This window comes from Cimex lectularius, unplaced genomic scaffold, assembly GCF_000648675.2.
Source record: "Cimex lectularius strain Harlan isolate CLEC.00 unplaced genomic scaffold, Clec_2.1 scaffold186, whole genome shotgun sequence".
NCBI classification, from domain to species: Eukaryota; Metazoa; Arthropoda; class Insecta; order Hemiptera; family Cimicidae; genus Cimex; species Cimex lectularius.
In genome coordinates, this window is record NW_019392979.1 from 676,758 (window position 1) to 692,041 (window position 15,284).

The window sequence follows — 15,284 nt, forward strand, 5'->3', positions numbered from 1 at the left end:
CTGGGATTTACAAACATTGTTTAAATTTAACAGATACATGTAGGATGTGGAAACAATGCAAAATTTATTTTTTATATTCAATCAAAGTATTTCTACTCACTCAAAGTGTTTGTTTTTTGTGTAATTGTGCATTCTTGCGTTTCGTGTTGAGAGTGCCAGTGAGATATTGCTGTTTTATGTTTATATACGTTGGATTTTGAAGGGGTGGGGAAGGAAGTCGGTATAGAAAGACATTTTTGTATATGAATTTAAAAATTTAAAAGATTATTTATTTAGATTTTATTTATTTATATTTTGTACAATATAAATGGAAAGAAATTATATGAGTTAATAATGAGTTAATTTTTCATTCAAACAGAAAAAAAATACTTAAAAATTAATCTTTTTATGTAAGGGTTGAGGTTGAGTGCCACGAGCGGGATTCGAACCCACGACCTTCGGCTAAATACGCCGCTGCTCTACCGGCGCCACCATAAGTCGCTGAGAATCGAATCCTGATTACACGACATTTGAAAAATGGTAAAAAGAGGGAAAATTCGAATGGTTGTATCGGGAGTTGGTGTCCGAGTAAGCGAAGTCATGATAGCTCAGGTGGTAGAGCAGCAGCGTATTTAGCCGAAGGTCGTGGGTTCGAATCCCGCTCGTGACACTACATTTTCATTTCAACTAATACCTTATATAAGGACTAAATAATTGAAAGAAGTTATTTGGTCAATCGGACCTCGAAATATAATGTATCGTATATACAGGGTGAATTGCTACTCGTGCTACAAACTTCTCCAGTAGATTCTTCACCCTAAAATGAACAAAAAAGTTCATATTGTCCATGGTCCGATTCTCAACCATTTCAGAGTAATTTCGCTTTTTATCGATTTTGAAAGATATCACGTCCTGGCGTCGGAAAATCGTGATATCTTTTAATCTAAACATTTCTCTGAAAATCTAATAGCACCGTTGAAATTCCCGTTAATTTTTCAATAAGAAGATGACGGTGGCAAAATGTTTGGGCTAATTTTTTGTGTTTTATTTCAGCCAGAACTACAAAAAGAGTGGAAAATTGTGTAAATCGGAAAGTGTATAAAGTAATCCAGAGTTTCTAATTTTAGTCTCAGAAGGCAGCAAATTTGAGGAAAACTACCTGATTTAATAACGCTTCCAACGCACTCGTCATTTTCTTATTTAGTGGTTGTGAGACCAAGATGTTGATGACAAAAAGAGAAAAAATGGTGGTTCAAGGATTGCTAATGTTTGAGAGTGACTTGCTACTCGTGCTACAAACTTCACCAGTAGATTCTTGACCCTAAAATGAACAAAAAAGTTCATATTGACCATGGTCCGATTCTCAACCATTTCAGAGTAATTTCGCTTTTTATCGATTTTGAAAGATATCACGTCCTGGCGTCGGAAAATCGTGATATCTTTTAATCTAAACATTTCTCTTAAAATCTATAAGCACCGTTGAAATCCCCGTTAATTTTTCAATAAGAAGATGAAGGTGGCAAAACGTTTGGGTCTTTCTTCCTTGACCTTCTAGCTGTTTGTAAACTTCTTAAGCATTACATACTAAATGGGCATTAAATTAAATTAAAAAATTTCAATGGAATTATGATTTTGATTCTCTCTAAAAATTAACGGGGATTTCAACGGTGCTTATAGATTTTAAGAGAAATGTTTAGATTAAAAGATATCACGATTTTCCGACGCCAGGACGTGATATCTTTCAAAATCGATAAAAAGCGAAATTACTCTGAAATGGTTGAGAATCGGACCATGGACAATATGAACTTTTTTGTTCATTTTAGGGTGAAGAATCTACTGGAGAAGTTTGTAGCACGAGTAGCAATTCACCCTGTATAATGGTGGTTGCTTCTACAATAATTTTTTATATTAACATTCTATGTTTAATATTTATTAACAAAAAACAACTGAAAGCAAATTACTAATTACTTGTAATAACAAAAAATTCACTCTAAATATTAAAGATCGTTTTTCTCATTTACTTTAGATTTTTTTCAATCCAGTTAACAAGTTTTATCTCTTCTTTCTACAGAATGAAAATATTCTAGAACCTTAGCATGATGTAAAAAACCTGATGTTCTTATAATGCTGTTATTTCATTTCGTCCGATCATTAATCATCACTTTAATTTAAAAACCTGGCCAAATTGAGTCCGTGACAGGCTCATTTACGACGAGGTACGAAATAAAATCGACCGCATTTACAAATTGTCAAGGTCTTGAAACGGAGGCAGTTTATTATCCAACATTGCACAAAATTGGCCAGCTGTAAAAGTCGTCCCATTTTCCTTGTTCAACGTACCAGTGAATTTATTGCCTCGACGATGTCTTCCGTCGGCTCGTTTATTGAAGGAAATACAGGATTCATTACAGAAACCATCTCTGAAAGGCCCTGGATATCATGGAAACCTTTACCGATTTTTTCTCTTTCAAATTGTTCCACGTTCGATTTACATTATGTATAACAAATTAAATCTATCAAAACGATGTAATCGTAAACAATATTTTCAGTCTGCAGGTTAATGGAAGAAGGAATGGGCGTTTTGTTAGCTCCTCAGTCCTTCGAGACTGTGGAAATATTCCAATCGATGAGCAACCAATTCCACATTCCTGTAGTCAGCACGTACCCCGAATATGGCCAGAGCGAGTGGTTCGTCGCTTCAATCAACCTTCATCCGGATTATCAACTTTTAGCGAAGGTAGATCAAAATTAACCTTCCTTTTGGATCATATTTTTGATAACAAGCATTTTTTAAAGGGTTTATTGGCCATCATTAAAGATATGGACTGGAAAAGTTTCGCGATTGTATATGAAGATCCTGATTCCCTAATAAGGCTCCAGGAGGTGTTGAAAGCCAGCAGATTGGGCAAGACAGCAGAAGACAATGTAATTTTTACGGCTTGGAAGTTAGAAGGAGACGACTACAGGTAGTAAAATTAAAATAAACTATTAAAAAATAGATTAATTGAGATTTAAGGATAATTTCTTTGTTAAAAAATCGTCAATAATTTATTCCAAATTACCGATTTAAATCAACTTTAATGAATCCCAGGGCAGTTACCCGGTAACAAACGACTTTAATCAAACTTTTTTGGTGATACTAAGTTGAAAAATAGACGCGGGCCTTACCAAGATTGCCAATTCTTTGTAAATATGATTTTCTGCCTTTCTTGAGCATATTTTCAAGGTTTTAAAAACAAATATGCTGGATGGTATTAAATGAGATTAGCTGTATAACAAGTTACAAAAACCTAAAGTCGCTTCCAGTAAAGTAGGTCGTAAAACATTTGTTGTTGAAAAGAATCAGATTCGTTTTAAGCACCCTTTAAAAACCATGAAGCAGGAATTTTTATCGCAATAAAAAAGCACATATTTTTGCTGGATTTGCCGGTGGCATTTTTTTTCTCTCGCCGATCCCCAGTGTTCCACTTAAAATTCATAACACCTCTGAATTTTATCCAAATTCAAATGTTTTACAACTTTAGAAAACTTAATATCGGTTCTGTCCGGCTGCATGAACAAACCTCGGCTTTTATGTCACTGTAAGTATTAAAAAAAAGAGAAAAATGGCAAAAAGTAGGGAAAATTCAAAAGGTGCGGTTGAGATGGGAAGTTGGTGTCCGAGTGGTCGAGGTCACGATAGCTCAAGTGGTAGAGCAGCGGTGTATCAAGCCCGAAGATCGTGGGTTCGAATCCCGCTCGTGCCATTGACTATTTTATCTCAACTAAAAACCTTAATTAATTGTAATTAAAAAAAAGGTTAGCAAAAGGCGTCACATCGGTAGCGTTCAGACGGCACTCATGACCATAAAGGTCAGGGTTCGAATCTCACCAACGAAGTTTTCGTTTTATGTCGACAGTTTTCTCGTCCATCAAAACATACTACAGAGGTTTTCACAATAAATTACAAGATAATACTTACATCCAAATACACTCTCCACAATTACCACGTAGGCGACTGAAAAGAATATGGATAAGAGACCTCTTGAATGATTAATATTATATTATTAATCCAGAGCTGCTGATAATTGCTTTCTCTACAACAACGTCACAATCACAAATTGAAATCCAAACTGCTGGTTTTGTATAATACATATACAGTTGTAGATGAAAATAAATGAAGTAAAAAAATTTAGGCCAAGAATTTCTTTTATTATCCGAATTATATTGAGCATTTCCAAGCTTGGACGCAACGAAAAGAAATGCAGAAGTCTGTCCCGAAATAAATGTCTTTCTTCACGAGGTATGCTCCTCCCTCCTCTTATGGCCTTATCAGAAGAGTCGTTCCGATTCATCCAGGATCTGATGGCATTACGAGAGTAGCCACTTTACCTCCCTTGTCACCTACACCTATCCGCTCACACTTCCCTTCCTCCCGCTGTATAATTTCCTTCCCTTGTCCCCTATGTAAATACTGGCTTTTTACACGAGACATCGTCTTCGCGGGACTCTGTTTTAATGTACCTTTCTAATGCGATGCGGAGTGGTGGTGTTCGCCAGCAGCCAAATACAAAATGGCGTCGACGTACACCACCGAAGATAGGAGTTATAATTAATAAGAAGTAATTAATTAAGGTTTTTAGTTGAGCTAAAAAGGTCAATGGCACGAGCGGGATTCGAACCCACGACATTCGGCTTGATACGCCGCTGCTCTACCACTTGAGCTATCGTGACCTCGATCCACTCGGACACCAACTTCTCATCTCAACCCCACCTTTTGAATTTTTCCTCCTTTTTGCCATTTTTCAAATGTCGTGTAATCGTTAATTATTTATAATATATCAATTGGTCAAGCGGACCACGAATTAGTGAATTTAATGATTTAAAATGAAGTATACTTCACTAAAGCTCTCCGTGGCCGTTTCATTTGTCGCTGAGAATCCAATCCGATTACACGACATTTGAAAAATGGCAAAAAGGAGGAAAAATTCAAAAGGTGGGGTTGAGATGGGAAGTTGGGGTCCAAGTGGATCGACGTCACGATAGCTCAAGTGGTGGAACAGCGGCGTATCAAGCCGAATATCGTGGGTTCGAATCCCGCTCGTGCCATTGACTTTTTTATCTCAACTAAAAACCTTAATTAATTATAATATATTGATTGGTCAAGCGGATCACGAAATTAGTGAATTTATTAATAAGAAGATTGTTTCGGCACCAACGGGGAAGTTTAGGAAGAATTAAATGAAGGCATAAATTATGAAGGAAAGGAATAATTGAAGACTCACTGTTTAATGGAATTTATATGGCTTACAAGATGGACGATGATCGTATTGGAAACCTGATGGCGATGAAGGCCGGAAAGCGGTGGATGTCTCTGAATGCGAAATCGTACGTTGATCGGCGATGACTAGGCCAGTGCACCGGCCTGGTTCCAGCAGCGTCGATAATGATGATGATGATGATGAATGATGAAATCCAAGTGGCGATGGTAATGAGATGATGAAATCCAGGCGGCGATGTTAGTGAGATGATGGAGTCTTCCGGGGATAACGATGGATGATTCGATCTTGGGATTATGATTATGTAGAATGATAAAGGGAGATGAAATATTAAGGGAAAAAGGCGATGATAGGTTTGGGTCCATGCGGTCAGGAGATGGGATGCACGCCGAGTTAAGGATGAGGCGATTCTAATGTCAATACGCGGATGCGTGGTGATAAATGTGGTGATAACAAAAATTAGCCGGGCGATCTAACCGGTGGTTAATTACTATTGTGCAACACTTAGGGGAGATGACAGGGCGATAGGAGAAGAGAGCCCAAAAAGGCTGGAAGGGACGGATTTTTTAGGAAAAAGGAGGGAAGCGTGTTGTGATTGATGATTTTTGAAAAGATAGGGATTGTTGATAGAGGGGTACAGTGTACGTCACAAATCGGGCGCGTCGCCGTCAGCGAACAGGTAGTATGACTTTCTAATAAAATGTCTCGATTCTCAAATTCTTCTTTTCATCAGTTCATTTCGGTCTATACATGGTCCATATGATCCTCTGGATGGAATCTCACGAAATTCTTTCTTAGCAGCTATGTCATCCGGCGGTTTGGTCTGTGCGTCGTCTGTCCGCCAGTCATGAATTGTTTTATATATACCGATTGTACATATCGCTCAGGTGAAGGTTTTGATTTATTCCCCTACATTTCATATCCACTTGCTTTCCATTTCTTTGTTTTCTATTTAACTTAAATTTTTATTTGTGTAAAAATTGGTGGGCGGAATGTTTAGGCCAAGAAACATTTTTCTTTCCACAGAGTGCATGGTAAGATCTTCTGAGAAGCTTCTTGTTTATTTTCTTCACTAATCCCTTCCTAAGTTCCTCAGGTGATTTTTCTCACCGTTTAGTCAGTATATGGTAAGCCTATGCCTCTTTCGCTTCTTTCCTCTCATGTTTCTCTCGAATTAGATTCTAACTTGTGCAAAAGCGGTCTTTTCTTCCTTTTCCGGAACCAACAGTGGATTTTCACGATCGGGAGCTGGTGGACTCGGGCCCGAAATCCGTCACCCCGTCGCCTACTCACAGAGACGCCCCCTGGTAAGTTGACCCCTGATTTTGTACAAACCTTCGTTATTTTTTATTTTGCCATTATTTTAGTTCATTGCGAATTTCTTTCTTTCGTCTATTTGTTAATATTTTTATTTATTTTATTAGCGAAAAAGGGATTTCGCTCAACATATACAAAAGCTTCCACCTTCAAACTGGTCTATTCTTGAGAATTAATAACATTTCAGCATTTCCATTCAATAATAATTCCAGCAAAAATGATTTAAACATTCTCCCTTCTGGTCTGATTTCAAGTTTGATATTTTTCAGGCTGAAAACTCTTTTGAATTGTATGAGAAAATAAGGGATTTATGTTCGTTCAAAACTGTTTAAGTTTTGTTCTTGAACCAGAACTTCTCGAAATTTGTAACATAGTCGAATGTTACATTATTTAAAAAAGAGGTTACCACGTTGTTTATTAATTTATATATGAAGCATGTATTATAAACTCCCCGACTGTCAGGGCTGAACCCTCCAGGCCTCCCGTGGCGAACAATTTGGGAATGCTTTATTTTTCGTGTTCTGTTTTAACGGTGGAAGGGGGGGGGGTGGCAATAAATAATGCCGAAGTGCCATAAAGCTCCTCTCATATTGCTGCTGGCTAGGATGTACAAATTGGTTCTTGTCGTCTCAATCTTTCTTCATTGCCATGTCTGACTGTTGTAAATTCAGTTATTCGTACAGCGGGATAATTTTTCGGACAATTTAAATTATGTTAATTTAAACTATATTCTTGAGCGCGATGGAGGCGAAAATTTATAAGAGAAAGTAATTGTAAATTTATTATTGTGTAATTTAATTCATGTAATGTAATTTACTTGAAGTCTCTTGTATGTATTTTTATTTAATTTTTGGCTGGGTAGAAAATAAAATTTAAAAATGTAAATTTAAAAAAACGATTTGGTGTGGACTATATAAATAAAAAATGATTCACATACTGAAGGAGTCGTAGCAAGGTTGGGGCCCCGTTGCAATGCCGTAGAACTACTTATAGTTCAGGAAGAAAAGGATTTTTGGGAAATATTAAAGGAAAATTTTAGGGGAATATGAGAGGTGCTCACGGGAGAGGCTTTTTAATAAAGAGGAGAGAGGTAAGCCGAAAAGAGGTTTCGTTCTCAGTAGATTCGCACTGGGAGACAGAGAAATCAGAACTGCTGGGAAAAAAGGACGAATGGAGATGTTTAGGAGAGGACTCAAAGAGTCAAGGTGCAGGACCTTTATTTTGCTCTGGCTAAAACATTCAATATTTCTCACAGTACTGTATGGTAACTACGTGGATCTCCTCAGAAAAAAAAGGATTTAAAGAAGAAAAAAGAAAAAAACAAAATTTAAAATAAAGTTAATTCTTCTAATTAATAAAAATAATAAAAACATATATACATGTTACGTACTCGCTAGACCCTTATCTGTTGCAACCCTTCACATTCCTCCCTTATCACACCTACACGTGTTCACTTCCAAGAAACCCCTCCTTCATTACATCCCCAAGCCTTTGCTAATATTAATATTTTTGATAGAATCCGTCTCGGGCTTTCATCGAGTATAGACCGAAGATTCCCTAATTGAAAGTGATTATTCCAGTTTTGTATTTGCTTGCTGTGTAATAAATAGTATTCTTTTTTTAGCACGTTAAGTGACATTTTTATTATTATTATTCGTTTAAAATTTATTTAAAATACTTATGTTTATTTTATTTTAATAAAAATTTGTATTATGTTTCGATTCCTTTTAAATTTGTAATTTAAATTTTGAATTCTGAAAGCAACTTATAAATTTACTATTAAGAAGATCTTCATGAGGATTGTCGTCCGATGATCTCGATGATCTCCATGAACTGTGTTCGCAATTTTCTGACTGATGAAACTGACTGATGATAAAAAAGTTCGTATGCCGCGAAACCGAAAATTGTCCTACCGACTGCGCTAATTATGGTTTTGCGTGTATTAAACTATTTTTAAAAAGAATACTATTTATTGCACACCAAGCAAATACAAAACTGGAACAACCACTTCCAATTAGGGAATGTTCGGTCTATACTCGATGAAAGCCCGAGACGGATTCTATTAAAAATATTAATATTAGCAAAGGCTTGGGGATGTAATGAAGGAGGGGTTTCTTGGAAGTGAACACGTGTAGGTGTGATAAGGGAGGAATGTGAAGGGTTGCAACAGATAAGGGTCTAGCGAGTACGTAACATACATTAATAGAACTGATAAATGATGGAGTGAGTGTGGTGTTCAATCCTTTTTAAAAAGATAGTTCCTACTCACAGTAAGTTGTTTTGCAACGATCCGGATTTCGAGCCTTTTAGCTCATCATCAGGTTGTAGAAGTCCTTTTACCTGATGATGAGCTAAAAGGGTCGAAATCCGGTTCGTTGCAAAACAACTTACTGTAAGTAGGAACTATCTTTTTAAAAAGGATTATATACATTAATTTACAAACAATAAAAACTTATTATAAAGACTTTACTCACAATCACTTAGCTGAGCTATAAATATTAATTTAAGAAAGATCAGAAGACAGAAATCTAAAAGTACGTATTCAGGTGGTCGACCCAAGAAGAGAAGAGCGGGCGAGAAAAATCTTTTTTTTATTCGAGAGGTTTTTTCCCCGTGAAAACTCCTTTTTGTTGCGCCCTCTTTCTGGCTGGCGCCCTTTTTCGAAATTCTCCAATACATATATTATACATGTTATAAATACTCTCCCCGTTACAAACAAAAAAAAAGTAGAAAAAAAATCATTCACTATTGTTCGGGCGCGTCTACGTCACCGAAGCGTCCGATTTGCGACGTAGATTGTACCCCTCTATCTACAACCCCTATCTTCTAGAAATCCACCAATCTTCATATACTTTCCTCCTTTTTCCTAAAAAACTCATCCCTTCCAGCCCTCTCGGGCTCTCTTCTCCGCCAGCTCTCGGAGCGAGCACACGTCCTATCGCCCTATCCCGCTAAAGTGTTGCGCCATAGTAATATAACTACGTGTAAGATCGCCGCTTCTTAAAGTCTTCTTCGCTACGCGAATCCCCACGGATTCCCCAATCGCCATACGATCTTCACCTCCATGTCCATTTCACAACCGCATGGTCCGCAAACCTATCATCGCCATTTTCCCTTAATATATCATCTCCTTCTTCCATCTACCATCATTATAATCCCGCGAACGCAACATCCTTCATTATCCCACGAAGACTTCATCATCTCACTGGCTACTACCTGGATTGCATCGTCTCATCCTCACCGCTACCGGATTACATCATCCAGCATCATCATCATCAACGACGCTGCATGAGCCAGGTCGGTATACCGGCATAATCATCGCCAAACAACGCACGATATCGCACTCAGGAGACCTTCACCACTTCCCGGTCTTCATCGCCTCCAGACCGTCATCGCCTTCACATTTCCAATACGATCATCTGCCACCTTGTAAGCCATAGAAACTTCATTAAACAGTGAGTCTTCAATTATCCTTTCGTTCATTATTTATTCCTTCATTTAACCATTTCTAAACTAATATCCCTCTTAAAATCGGGAATCTTCCATTCCCGTTGGTGCCGAAACAATCTTCGTATTAATTTCAATTCCTCTCTCCCGGTGGTCTTCGTCGGCGCCATTTAAAACTTGGCTGCTGGCGAACAACTATATTGCTATATACATTGATTGTTTTTTATTCTATCTACTGATTATTGCTGTATACTTTGATTGTATTTTTTGTATTATTGTCTCTTCCTTTTGGTATTATACTATTTTACACTTAGTTTTACAATACTGACGACAATGTTAATGAATGTGATGTGCGTTGATGATGACTTGCTCCTGTTATGTCACGTGTCTGCGCCATGTACAGATGGTTGAGAAACATGATGGCAGGTTAGCTTACTGCTTGGCGCGGTTCTCGGTGGAAAATGTAATCATTGTTTACACGGTGCTTCCTACGGTCGATAGTTCGTAGTTCCTCTAATAAAACGAATACTATCGCTTTGCCTCCTAGGTCCTCTTCCGTTTGGCGTCTGCGAAGTAGTTTCATCCCTGTCGTAGTTTTCTAATTGCAGGTTGTCGCTGAGGCAGAAGTCTGGATGATCGCTGTTGATGTGTGTGTGTGTCGTTGCTGGTGTTTAATTTGCTATTTTGAACTATAATTATAAATCTAGTTTGAAAATGTAGTGAATGTTTTTTGAATGAATAGAAGATACAATGAATTTGTTTGTTATTTACTTATTTATTTTAAATTTTCATTGTTTGTTGTCTTTATATAATTTTATTATGTTGATATTTATTATCATTTGTTTTTGTTTTTTCCTTTTTTTTAATTATTATTATTTTTTATTTTAACAAGGTTAGTTGCGCCCTCTTTCAGGTTGGCGCCTTTTTCCGAAATTCTCCAATACACATGTTATAACTGCTTTAAGAATTTTAACGCTTCGACGTCGGCTGAGTACAATTCTTAAAAGTCTATTTACCCGGTGAAAAGGGTCAGACGTAATTTTTTATTAGACTCTCATTCTGTTCAGGATTTTCTCATCAGCGGTTTCCTCTTGTTTCTAAAGAAAACGGTGTTAACAGGAGGCTTTTCTTGAGGGAGAACGATTCCCAATTTCGTCGGAAAGAGCGTTTTACAAATCTGACAATCGTGGCGCATCGTAACGGTGTATACGTTCTGAAAATAAACCGCTGAAAACTGCCGCTTAAAAGCATTTTAAATTCCTCCTTTTGGTACAATGTAAATATTTAAAATTTAGATTTTGTCGGCTTTATAATCACACTAACATTTGAACACCCAAACCTCATTTTCCTTTTTTTTTTTTTTTTTTTGTTATTATCTTTGCCCAATTATCCTGTTGACTTTCATAAAAGAGAGTATTACATTTTAAAGCATACTTACGTTTCATTGTTTTTTATTTAATCTCAACAACACTTTTGCTCCAGCTTTGCAGCAAGAAAATCCTCACATTGGACCTATTTTTTGCATTAGCTTACTTTCTTTGCCTGCGTATCAACTTTATCATCGAATTTCATTTCCTTATGAGCTCGCTAGTTTCAGTTAATTTTTTGTTTCTATTGTGTACATTATATTACGTGTTCAAGAGACGTTACAAACTGTTACCACTACTACTGACTGATTCGAATTCCGCTTAACTACAAAAGATTGATGTACACCATGGTCCAATGTGGGCTTATGGTATTAAAGATTCCAATCACACGCATCCTACACCGAAACTTTAATATTCCCTTTATCCCAAAAGGAGCGCAAACCTATTACAAAAAATTCCATCAATCCCTTTCCACGCATCCCAATGCCTTGGTCCGTCAGTTCTACCATCCGAGATAATCCTCCCCCTCGAGAGGAACAACGCTGGCTACGTGATTTCATACGTCGTGACGAAAAAAATTGGAAAAGTGAAGTTATTGTTGATTTATTCTACAGGAGGCTCACCAATGGGTAAGTCCTATTGTATTCGATAGTTTCCTATTAAAAAAATTTTTTACTTCAACCCACGATATTCCTCAAACGGAGACAACCAAAAACAAATTTTCATAAATAGTAGTTTTTATTTATTATATATATGCTCCTTGTTCCCCTTCTTCAGCTGTTATGTCTTAAAACCACAAAAAACCATCAAATATTTTTAAAAAAGTTTTAACAGTTAATAAAAGTAACTTTCCCTACTTCATGGAACACAGAAAATTACAATTTTCAACATACAATATGATATTTCAATGGTTCTTTCTTACTATGTTATCCGTAGTCATCAAGTTAACCAATACATTATTTTTATTTTTAATCATTTATTTATTTATACGTTTTTTATACATTTTGAATATGATTCCATTATTGATATAATTACTACACGAAACCGCGGTGTTTCAATTGTGTAAACGAACATACCGAATCGTAAATAATTACTCCATCGTTCATTTTTGAACTAGGTACACAACGTGATACGTTATTTATTGCCGATTATCTTTTGAAAATTGATATTGGCAGAAAACGTGTCCATATTTTGAAAATCTGGGAGAGAATATATCTATAGAAATGATAAATGATGGAGTGACTGCGGTGTTCAATCCTTTTTAAAAAGACAGTTCCTACTCACAGGAAGTTGCTTTGCAACGATCCGGATTTCGAGCCTTTTAGCTCATCATCAGGTTGAAGGACTTCTACAACCTCGTCTCTCGACATGAATCGCCAAAGTGAACCCGCTGATACCTCCGCCAACGCGACGTTCAAATTAGCAGCTGATTTTTTTAATGGCGCTCAATTTGAACGTGCGAAACGCGGAAATTATAACACAAATAAATATTATACTAGTAAATACTTAATATTATTAAATTTCTGTAAAAATAACAACAATTAAAATAATTTAATAATATTAAGTATTTATTTGTGTTATAATTTCCGCGTTTCGCACGTTCAAATTGAGCGCCATTATAAAAATCAGCTGTTAATTGGAACGTCGCGTTGCCGGAGGTATCAGCGGGTTCACTTTGGCAATTCATGTCGAGAGACGTGGTTGGTTGTAGAAGTCCTTTTACCTGATGATGAGCTAAAAGGCTCGAAATCCGGATCATTGCAAAACAACTTACTGTGAGTAGGAACTATCTTTTTAAAAAGGAGAATATATCTTATTTTCGTTGCAAAGTGCCAATAAATGAATTTAGTAAACCTGCAGTTTTATAGCGTTTAATGTATTTTTTAACTTCACCAGTTTTTGAGGTCCGCTTGACCAATTTATATCTTACAACTAATTTAGATTTTTAGTTGAGATAAAAAGTCAGTGTCACGAGCGGGATTCGAACCCCCGATTAGATACGCCGCTGCTCTACCACTTGAGCTATCGTGTCCTCGATCCACTTGACATTTTTAATAATAAAGAATAAAGAAATCGGACTTCTGCAAACGTCAAAACCGCGAATGTTAAAGGATTACTGTATTTCAAACACTTTTTACCAAAAATTAAAGATCCCACACCAGTAACAAATAAATCTGATGTAATCTACAAAATCAATTGTTTAAACTGTCCTGCAACTTACATCGGTCTTACATCTCAATATCTGGAAAAGAGAGTAAAGCAACATATCTATGATTGCAAAAAACCCAAGCAAAATCCTACATCACTCGCTACCCACCATTTTGAACACAAACACAATTTCGACTTCACCAATCCAAAAACATTACACACAGAACAAAACAAACATAAATGTAACTTTTTAGAAATGGTTTACATCAACAGAGATAAACACAGCATAAATTACTTAATTACGTATTAATTAATTACATTAATTACTTAATTAATTAGATCGAAACGTTAGCACGATAAAGAAAATGTTTTTCCGAAACCTACATCACACCAGACCGCATCTCACGATTTCTGAATAATCATCGACAAACGGTCACTAATCACCACACATTTATTTGATAAAATTTCCAGTTTTAATTTATTTCTATAAAAATGTGTAAATATACACTGACGATTCGGATTTCAATATGAATTTGTACTTTAATTATGTTTTCAATTTTTATTTGCCGAATGACTTTAGTAAGTATAAATATTTCATTGTAGGATGGAAAAGAGAAACATTATAAATTAATTTGTTTCCGACATAGTCTGTGGTTTAAGATTACAACAATTAACGTTTTTATCTTCCATCGAACTCTAAAGAGGCAATTTTAGCAACAAAAAAAATCACTCTAAAACTGCTAATTTTGGTCAAGAACCGACAGAAAATGACTAACTAAAAACCTCTTCTAATTACCAAGCCTTCTAAACATTGAAATGTTAAAAAATACCTTTCAATTAATTATGGGTTTTAGTTGAGATAAAAAAGTCAGTGTCAAGAGCGCGATTCGAAAATGGCATTTAATTGGCATTCTTTATCATTAATGTTCAAATCACTTAGATTTTGTTCGTTTTACAAACCTATTGAGTTTTGTGTTCCGGATTTTTTAAATAAAGTTAAGTATATTATCTAATGTTTATTTTATAGTGATATCACCCTCTATCACCTAATGAGGAATCGACTGGCTAATATTATAAAACTTTAATTAACTACATATACTAAAGATATCATTTTTTATTTTATGATTTTAGAAAGCTCATTTAAAGTTATCGGACGAGAGAAATGTGTTTGATTTATGTGACAGGCCGTGAATGAATGGCATGGAAATGTATGTTGGCTTTTTTGATTGAATATATATATTTAAAAAAAATTTTTTTGCATTGTAAAATTCACTTTTTTCCACATCCTTCATGTTTTGGTTAAATTTAAACAATGTTTGTAAAACTCAGGCCCTGAAGATGATCTCAATAAAGATCGAAACGTTGGCACGATAAGGAAAATGTTTTTCTAAAACCTACCTACACCAAACCGCATCTCACGATTTCTGAATAATCATTTATAAAATAAAGTAAAACGACCAAAAAGCTATGGTTGACTCAACAAAAGGCTTCTGTTGCTCGGGCATTAATTACCAATAATTTATTTAATTCAGTAAGTAATTTTATTTTTCTGGAAATAGGTGCTCTATTGACGGGAACTATAACAGATGAACTACCTGGAAATAGGGCCCTTAAGTACATTCTCGTATTATTTCCACATGGCCTCATTAATAAGTGCTGATGTATATTTAACAAAATTATTGAACGCCGACCCGACTAAAGAAATGGCTAATTTATAATTTATACAGGTAAAATAATTTTTATTGTATATTTCTAATGGTCTTCTGTT

At 35.8% G+C, this 15,284-nt stretch overlaps 1 protein-coding gene across 1 annotated transcript in view; it reads left to right on the forward strand.

Moving 5' to 3' along the window:
* LOC106665159 (glutamate receptor ionotropic, kainate 2-like) overlaps nucleotides 1–15,284 on the forward strand; it is a 101,278-nt gene that overhangs the window by 41,470 nt on the left and 44,524 nt on the right. The window contains exons 3-4 of the mRNA XM_024229563.1: nucleotides 2,529–2,716; nucleotides 2,776–2,945. Of these exons, the coding sequence (XP_024085331.1) occupies nucleotides 2,529–2,716; nucleotides 2,776–2,945 (358 nt within the window). The remainder of the gene's footprint in view (nucleotides 1–2,528; nucleotides 2,717–2,775; nucleotides 2,946–15,284) is intronic.